We start from the raw sequence: 9,689 nt of genomic DNA on the forward strand, positions 1-9,689 counted from the left end.
AGAAATCATTTTCCGAAAAAAAAAACATATAAATTAAGAGCATTCAAACATGTTCGCCGACCAAACAAAACAATCAAATATCAACATAAGATGTCTGGCTTTCCAAAGTTTCTTGTCTTAGTTATTAGACTCTTTCTTATCTTTTTCATATAGCCACTGTTTTGGGGAAATCATTAAAGTTTTCGGGGAAGACGGTGGAAAACAAAAAAAAAAAATTAAACTGAACACCTCTCTAATGTCGCCAGAAAAAAGTCGTCGGCCGGATGTTGCCGACGACTTCATCATCTTCTCTCTCTCTTCTCTTTCTCTCTCTTCTCTTTCTCTTTCTTCTCTTTCTCTTTCTTCTCTCTCTTCTCCCTCTCTTTCTTCTCAATGTCTCCTAACTCTTTGCGATTGAATCCTGCTAGATGTGTACAAAATTGGTTCATCAAAGTTTGAACCTAACATTACCAGTGTCATGGCCCAACTCCAAGTGATGCTACTGTGTAGGCTACCTATGGTTTCTATTATCATTTGATAAAGTTCTTGCTACATCAAAAATGTAGTCAATTTATTGAGGAGAAGTATGCCAATGGAATAACTTCTGCGTAACTTTTGTGTGAAACATAAGGAATCATTCATAACTAGAGCTTCGATTCGATAGAAAAATTAACAAATCAAAAGAGAGCAACAACTACAAATAAATCGTAGATTAAAACATAAGAGTCTTATAAATCATTCTTGGCTAAAGAAACTAAAGGTTTGTTTAGGAAGAAAGCATCCAAATTGGCGGAGTTAACACAACAGTCTCCAACTCAAATAGCTCTTTCGGAACATGAGGTTCGTCCTCGAATACATCGAGCCCAGCACCTGCCATATCTCCTTCTACTAAACACCGAACTAATTCCTTCTCGTCGATAAGAACTCCTCTACCTATATTTATTATAACTCCGTTCTTGCCCAATGCCGATAATACGTCCTTGTTTATAATTTGGAAGGTTTCTTTGTTTAAATCACAACACATTATGAGGATTTCGTTGTTTTCTGCAAGATCAATGACATTTGAATGAAAAGGGTATGAAAAAGATGGTTTCTTCTTCCTTGAGTTGTATGAGATAATGCAACCAAATCCCTCAAGTCTCTTGCCACTTCTGAGCCGAGACCTCCAAGCCCAACAATTCCGACCCGTTTGCCACTCACCTAAAAGAATTAAGATGTCATTTCCATAGATGAGAAAACCCAAACCTTTATCAAGTATAATGACCATTGAACTTGTATAATAGAATATGAAACCAGCAAGTCTTAACACAATTGGATCCATTCCTCATGACATCAAGTAGTAGTACTATTTTGATCTAGCAGAGGGGGAGAGAGAACCTTAGAACCAAGAGGAATCGTTTAGCCAAAATGTTAGTGTTGGTCTATGTTTGTCGAACGCAAAAGACAAAATACAAAACATTTTGTAAAACAATTTTTGAGCAAAACCGAATTTGTTTAGAAATTTACATAATTGTTGAGAGCACACTAAGATTTGTTCAGAAAATTTCAAAAATGTTTTTTCACGTTGATTTCGGGAGTAAAGTTGTAATTTTACGAAATGTTTTTTTTTTTCAAATATTATTCCAAATCGGGCATGGTTCCTATTATCCCCCAAATTTTGAGTTTTTAAATTGTCCTCCGTTTTCGTAACCAATATCGGTTTTAGTACTTAAAAGTTTAAATCAGTTTTTTTCTTTACACTGTCGATGTTAGTTAACTTTGTCTTTGGTCCCGAACACTTATTGACACTCAAACACGGATCTACCCATCCGAGAGCCAAACAAAGACTCGGATTCGAACAAATCCGAGAGGTCTGGGACTAACGCAGTCCGACACATTGCTTTAGGTCTCAAACTGCTCAGTTCGAGACATTAAATGAATCGGTTCGAGTCCGAAACTAGTCCGATGGTATTTTATAGAGATCTTGCCTTAACTTTGCTTCAAGACAGTTACCCTCAATTTGTTGTTAAATAAGTATAACAAATTGTAGCCTAGTGTGATTGTTCAATATTAGTTCTACATGTGATTTGTATTTTGGAGTTCAATGAGTTGAAATTGTTTTGGGGTTTTGTATTTCAAATCTTCATCAATGTTCCATGGGGGTTCTTTGGCGTGACGATAACGATAATTGTATTTTTTTTTTTCTATTTGTGAGGATTCCTTCACTCATAAATAGAAATAACTCTCTACTCCAACTGCTGACCCCGTTCGAGTGGAAATAAAATTTTATTCTATAGTTGTCAATTTTTGTATCTCGGCTAAACCCAAATCCCTCAAGTACAAAGGTAGTTAATCTATTAGTACGACTCTCTTTTGGAACTGGTTCTCAAAGACAAGTTCCATACTTTTTTTGAATCCGACAAGTTCCATACTTAAGTTCATCAAGTATACAAGTGAAAACTACAACCTCCACATCAAGGGTATCTCATAAGTGTGTGAAACCTAAGGTGCATTAACGTTATGTTTATGTAATGGATTGTCATATCAAATGCCAGAAGTTAAGTCCAATACTTGTGAAGGTAAGTTGATGTCAAGTCCATAAACGGAGAAGAAAGATGATCTAGAACTAGGGTTCTTCGAGTCAAATTCGAATCTACTAAAACCTCTACCAAGTACATCAGGAGCAGTGGGATTAGCTCTACATTATGGTAATTTGATTATAGTGATAGAAAAGATGATAAAATCACCACATTTAGTAGTAGGTATTGATGCAAGAGATGATCTCTATAGTATGCTGCCAACTAGTATTAGGGTTTCATCAAGGAAAAGACTAAAAGGAATTGGATTTTCGGCAAGTGATTAGGCACTTGCAGGTGAATGGAGAGAAGGTTTTAATGAAGATTTTAAGTTGGTTATCACCATTAGCTCATAATATATATGATCAAATGGCAAAAATGAAAGAAGCTTTGAACAACAAAATTTGAATAATCAAAATAATGATGTTCTTCTTTTACAGACATTATATTTTGCGAATCAACCGAAGACAGGGGCAGAGATATTACTGAACTTCTAGTGGGTTTGAATTATATTTGGAGGTTTGAGAGAGAAAGATGAATGCAAAGGCATTAATTACTATAGTTATACGAATACAATGCAGAAGAGGAAGAATCTTGATCTCAGTTTTCAAAATCATGATTCAAATTAAGACATCATAAGGAATAAATGACTACATGAAACAACTTAAGAACTCAAAACTAAAACATAATTGATCATATTATTGGAGAATAAATGACAACTCTAGTACTAATCAACCCACATGCCCTAACATGTTCTTATCAATGGTGAAGTGATCTGGTTCTCTTTTTCTTCTTTTATTCTCTTGATTCAATTTAAGGACTCAACAAACTAATCTTCATGTAATTTAAACATAAATTTATAAATGTCAAAAGGAGCAAGTTAGATCTGACTCACGAACTCTCAGATTTCTCCGACGTAATGTCATGCCCAAGCCTAATGGAGATGCTGCCGCTGACTAGCTGACAAACACCTCAAGATTATATGAAGGAGAAAGACGAGAGTTTACCAGTTGTCTGGGGCTCCGACAGAAGAAGTGAACCTTCCAAGATATTAGGATTTTTCTCTTAATTGCATAAGGCAACACCTCCTCGTCTCTAATGAATAAATCGAGCCCCAAGACCTGTAAGGAGGAAAAAGGAAGTAGAGAAGCCAACGCTCTAGTTCCGTCAATGCCTCAACTGCTATAATCATAAGAACAATAGAAATTCTGACTGTGTAGAAAAGTATAGGGCACTACAATATAAAATGCGTGTACGAAAAAGAATGCAACTTATCGAGAAACCCAAGAGATTACTTCAATAAAGAAATAGTTAGCAGTAAAAATAGAAAAGATAGCGTCGATGAAGTAGCTATGTACCTTTAACACAAACGAATTTCGGACGTACTGTATTGGCTGGCTGCCACAAACTATACAATATTGGCTGCCACCCAATATATATACGTGGAAAATAGTGAATTAGGTTAGTGATGATAAAAAATAGAAGTTTATTTAAAAATAGAAAGTTGTTGACTTCCAAATCCAACTCATGGGAGGATAACTGCCGAGTACTTGACTTCCAAGCATTAAAATAATAATAATAATAATTTCAAAAGACAAAAAGTGTTAGAGTAGTACGACCTAATAAGACAAAAAGTGTTAAGAGTAAGACCTAATAAGACAATTAGAAACTTTCTATAATTTTGTCTATTTGAGGAATTGTCTCTAACTACCTGATTTCATGATTACCAATCTAATTACAAGCCCACCTTACCACTATATATAATAACCTTTGTCCTAGCTAATACTTTTCAAGGTCAGCCGCCAAGAGAAAGACAAAATCTTCAAGGTCAGCCGCCAAGAGAAAGAAAGAATCAAGTGAAGAAAAATTCATTAGCAAGTTCGAGGAAGAAGAAGAAGAAGAACAATGGAAGTGGAAGGAATACTACTTAAAGGGTGTAGATTTTGCCCAACTGATGGAGAACTCATCGAAGACTATCTAAAGAAGAAGGTATTGGGAGAAAATTTATTACCTTTTACTGAAATTTTTATCCATGACAGAGATGTTTATGTTACCGAACCTTGGCACATATTTGACAAGTTAACTCAAGATGGCCACATAAACTATAATCTAGATACTAGCAAATACGGTCAGGGTAATCATACTGATGAAAACTATGGCGAGGTTCGGTATTTCTTTACAAAGCTTAAGAAGATATCCAATAAGTCTGTCAGATCATCAAGAACCGTCGGTACATGTACATGGAAAGGCCAGAGTAAAGGTAAATTGATTTTCAACGATAACAATATGGAAATCGGTATCAAGAAGAGCTTCTCACTTGAAGAGACAAATAAAAATTCATCACAACCTGACTCCAAAAGAAGAAGAACAAATATTAGATGGATTATGCATGAGTACACATTGCCTGATACATTCCCCAACAACAATGGCTATGTATTGTGTAAAATCCGAAAGAAAGTTAGCGATGGTGGTATTAGTAGTAGCAGCAGCAGCAACACTGCAAGAGGAGGAACAGAGTTGACGCTATCACCGGTAGAAGTAGTATTGAGTGCATATCAGCAGCCTATTCAAGATAACCAAGTCGGCTTAACAGATGCACCAGGGTTAGTAATCCAGGACATAACGACATCACCGGCAGAAGAAGTATCAAGTGCATATCAGCAGCCTATTCAAAAGAACAAAGTCGGCTTAACAGATGCACCAGGATTAGTAATCCAGGACATGACGACATCACCGGTAGAAGAAGTAATAAGTGCATATCAGCAGCCTATTCAAGATAACCAAGTCGACTTAATAGATGCAGCGGGAATAGTAATCGAGGACATGACTAACACTGGTTATGAAATGATCCCCATGGACTTTGACTACTTGGACAATACTAATGTAGTAGCAGAAGAACCCCCTGATAATGTATATAATGAAGATCCGTCTGTTTGGGAAGGTATGGTTTCTGATTATCAAATGATGATCCCCATGGACTTTATCGACTTGAACAACAATAATAACGTAGTAGCAAAAGAATCAGATGATGAACTTATAAATGGATTATTGAGCATTGAACACAATCAGTACATGAACGATAATGGAGTACAATCAGATGAGCTGCTCAGACCTCATGAGGATGGATTGCAAGAAGAAACCCAGCAGCAGCTACAACATCAAGATGGATTGCTAGAAGAACCCCAGCAGCAGCAGTACTTGAACAATAATGCAGTACAATCAGAGGAGCTGCTAAGACCTCATGAGGATGGATTGCAAGAAGATGCCCAGCAGCAGCTACAACATCAAGATGGATTGCCAGAAGAACACCAGCAGCAGTACTTGAACAATAATGAAGATAACCAAGTTGGCTTAACATATGCAACAGCAATAGTAATCGAGGACATGACGGACACTGCTTACGAAATCCCCATGGACTATGACTACTTGAACAATACTAATGTAGTAGCACAAGAACCCGCTGATGATGAATTGATGAATGAATTGTCAGCATTGTTGGGCATTGAACACAATCAGTACTTGAACTATAATGGAGTACAATCAGGGGAGCCGTCTAGACCTCATCAGTATGGATTGCAAGAAGAAGCCCAGCAGCAGCAACAAAATCAAGATGGATTGCAAGAAGAACCACAGCAGCAGCAGCAGCATAATCAGGATTCAGGATACAAGTTTAAGAAGAGAAGGAACATTAATGGGTAATAAAGGGACGAGAGAGAACTACGTGAAGGCTTGATCCTTTGAATTAGAGGATTTCATGTTCTAATTCATTGGTACGTAGGCAGCCCCTCGCCCATTTTGGGGGTTCAGCTTCTTTATTTTAAAAAAAAATAATTCTCCAACTGGTCGGATTGGCTAAAAAAATGATGCATTGTGCACTAAGGATATATTGGCTGAAAAAAGGCACGTTGTAAATTTGTTTGCTTTCTTGGATAATGAATACGTTGTTTATTTTGTTCTACCAAAGTATTATTTTGTTTTTTGGTGAACGTTACTTCAGACAAGGTGATCTTAGACGAAAAACTTCCTTGCAGTGAACAAGCACCACTTCGAGTATCTTATCAATTTGATAGACTTTCATTCTTATTGCTCAAAGAACAATGACTTCCTATCCAAATTAATGTTAAGGTTTCGAGGCAGGCAGCTGCTGGAGCCATCAGTTCTTTATATTCTGGCCATCAACCAAGTTTTATGCATTATGAATCTTAAATTTTTTGTATTATGTCTAGCTAGAATTTGGAGTTCTAAGTTAACGCTATCCTAGTTAAAGAATGTCAAAACATCAAAAAACGATTTACGAGCCAACTCCTCAACTCTTTGCCTTTGGATTCTGCTAGATGTGTACAAAATGGATTCGTTAAAGCTTGAACCTGACATTTCGCCGCGGGCCAACTCCAAGTGATAGTAATGTGTATAGGCTACTTATGGTTTCTATTATCATTTGATATACTTAGTACATCAAAAATGTATTCAATTTGTGGAGGATAAGGATGTCCTAGGAGTAACTTCGACGTGATTTTTCATTGGGGATGAAAGAAAATAAAGTAGAAGATGCGAAACCATTTGAATTATGTTGCTTGGATACTGCAGACAAGGTGATCTTAGACGAAAAATTATTTTTTGTGATTTTTAATACTAATCTGCAATAAGAAACCGTAGAATGACTCGTCTCGCGACTTGATTGTCACAAGAGTAACTTGAGATCCCAACTACATAACCCTAAGTCCATTGAGACCTTACAAAACTGCTACTTTTAACTAGAGAGATAAAACTATGAAGGAAATTCAAAGGAGTTAACTTACATAAAGGTTGTTTCACTATGTCCTTCAAGCAAAGATTACATCCGAACGGAAAACATACTTGACACCCTTTGCCACATTTCGGGCTTCATGTAACATACACTTATCTCCGTGGAGATGAAGAAGAGCCATCCCTTCTACAGGTGCCACCTATAGAAACAATTGACGCACGTCGTAGCTTAGAAAGTGATTGATAAATAGAAACCGTCTTTTCTTAAACATAATTCTAGCAAAATATTTTTATTGGAGACTTTGATTAAATATATGAGGGAAATTCTAGCTAAGTTAATCAAGTTACCTCAGCAACAACACCCCTCCTAGAATCATAAAAAACTGTTTCTCCACCAACAAGAGAGTCTACTAGAGAATCCTTCTGACTACTTACATCAGCTTTTGTTTTTTGTGTCACTCCACCACTTAGATATATTAACAAGGTATAATACGTACGTTTTCCATCTCCCATATCAACACTTTCATCAATATGACGTCCAAATCGCTGTCCAACCTTATACCTGAAATACTAATAAGAAATTAGATATTAAAAAAACATGTCTAAGACTCGTACTGGTTCAAATAACTAAGACCCTGTTCGAGTGGAAATACAATTTTATTCTATAGTTGTCCATTTTGTATCTCGGCTAAACCCGCGTCCCCAAGTACGAAGGTGGTTCACCGTGGTTAATCTATTAGTACGACTCTCTTTTGGAACTGGTTCTCAAAGACAAGTTCCATACTTAAGTTCATCAGTATACAAGTTAAAACTACAACCTCCACATCAAGGGTATCTCATAAGTGGGTGAAACCTAAGGTGCATTGTCGTTATGTTTATGTAATGGGTTGTCATATCAAATGCCAGAAGTTGAGCTGAGCCGCCTGGGAGGAATGAGCTATCCTCAGGCCAGTGCCGATTAAGTCGCCATCTCTAGGTGATAGTTTTTGAAACATGGTCAGATAATAATAATAATATGTGCGTAAAGTGTATCCCATTTCTTCCTAATGAGATTGGTATTCAAGTGAAAGTTCTAACCTACGGTTTCGGTTCATAACATACCCGATGTTCGTGCAACCTAAACCTAGATTCCTCAGAAGATACCATTTGTGGTGGTTCTGAAACTTGCAGGTATTATTATCCATCAACTCATTCGACCCTAATTAGTATGAAAAACTAAAGATAAGACTCATAAATTTACCTGTAGAATCTGATATTAGGATTCAATCCAACAGCAGCTCTTCCCCTAATTGTAATATCAGAAAAGAATTTATTAAGCCCAGATTCCCAAATAGTTTCTGCAAGAACTGGATCATTTACAGAAATTCGATCATTATCTCTAAAAGCCTCTCCTTTAGTTGGGCCAAGACTCCCTTGATGAGCAAAACCCATCAATTCTCCAACTTTAACAAACCCTTTTGATTCAACAGATGTGAAGAAATTGGGTACCTGAAAATTTGATCAAATTGGCCATCATTAAAACCCTAATAAAATCCCCTTTCCAGGATTCAAAATTGATCATTTTTTAGGAGGATAATACTGAATACCCATTTCCGTGTTCAAATCAATAAACTTGTTTCTGACATTTGTAAGCATATTTGAATCATTTCTCTAAAAAAGCAGCCATGGAAGAACTCTATTATTACAAATTGAGAGAGAAAGGGGATTACCGTAAAGAGATGGGTATCTTTGAGACGATTAATTCGAAGATCCTTTTTAGGTTTGATCTTGGGCCATTTAGCTTTCTTCTTCTCTTTCGCCCATTTTTTCTCTTTGAGGCTCAAGCTACTACTAGACCTTGGTGGTGGTATCAAACCAATTCGGTTCTTATTCAGATATTTCAGCTGACTCGAGGAGCTGGATAATGAAGCAATTTTGTTAGTTTGGAAAGTGAAGACAGATAATGACTCCATGTGGTGTAGAAGTAACACCAAGAACAACTATGATACAAGACGCCCATTTGGCTCTCTTATTCAAAGAGATAAGAGACAATATCGTCTTTTTACACTCTTCCAAAGACATTTTCATCTTTGCACACCTCTCGCGTTATTATCCACGTACGACACATAGTACGTAGGAGAGGGGTATAAGGGTGCCATTTCTCAAATGCAACTTTGATGTCTCATTTAAGTCATCCAAAACTATGTCTACCATTGCCCTTGATATTCATGATTCTTTGGTATGTGTATGGCAAAGATCATCAACGGCACGACAGGAAGTGAGGGAGAAGCATTGACCATGCCGGAACCTATTGTTTTGGGCCAATGCTCTGGGATACAAAAAAACTTTTTGTTGAAGGAGACTCCAAGAATGTCATTATCGATAGAGCCGTAGAGGCAATGGGAGAAGATAAACTATGCTCACTGAATC

At 36.8% G+C, this 9,689-nt stretch overlaps 1 protein-coding gene and 1 pseudogene across 9 annotated transcripts; both read right to left on the minus strand.

The window, feature by feature from the left end:
* Positions 1-635: 635 nt before the first annotated feature.
* On the minus strand, positions 636-9,489 carry LOC147534421 (uncharacterized). Of its 9 annotated transcripts, none has more exons than XR_015227243.1 (6): positions 8,990-9,294; positions 8,521-8,768; positions 7,629-7,842; positions 7,334-7,480; positions 5,844-6,087; positions 4,830-5,810 (listed from the first exon to the last, which is right to left on the minus strand). XR_015227243.1 is itself a non-coding variant. In XM_086645613.1 (5 exons), exons 1-4 carry the CDS (start codon positions 9,230-9,232, stop codon positions 7,358-7,360), a joined length of 828 nt encoding a protein of 275 aa, XP_086501739.1. In that variant the 5' UTR covers positions 9,233-9,294; the 3' UTR covers positions 636-3,655; positions 7,334-7,357. The 9 variants fall into 9 exon arrangements, 6 of the variants coding, with proteins under 6 accessions (XP_086501739.1, XP_086501736.1, XP_086501738.1 ...); XR_015227244.1 differs by having other exon boundaries at positions 5,844-6,093; XM_086645613.1 differs by lacking the exons at positions 4,830-5,810; positions 5,844-6,087 and adding an exon at positions 636-3,655.
* Positions 746-1,300, minus strand: LOC147534422 (glyoxylate/hydroxypyruvate reductase HPR3 pseudogene; annotated as a pseudogene).
* Positions 9,490-9,689: the final 200 nt, after the last annotated feature.

This window comes from Eschscholzia californica, unplaced genomic scaffold (genome assembly GCF_041429995.1).
Source record: "Eschscholzia californica isolate CP2 unplaced genomic scaffold, dmEscCali1.0.p SCAF_6, whole genome shotgun sequence".
Classification (NCBI taxonomy): Eukaryota; Viridiplantae; Streptophyta; class Magnoliopsida; order Ranunculales; family Papaveraceae; genus Eschscholzia; species Eschscholzia californica.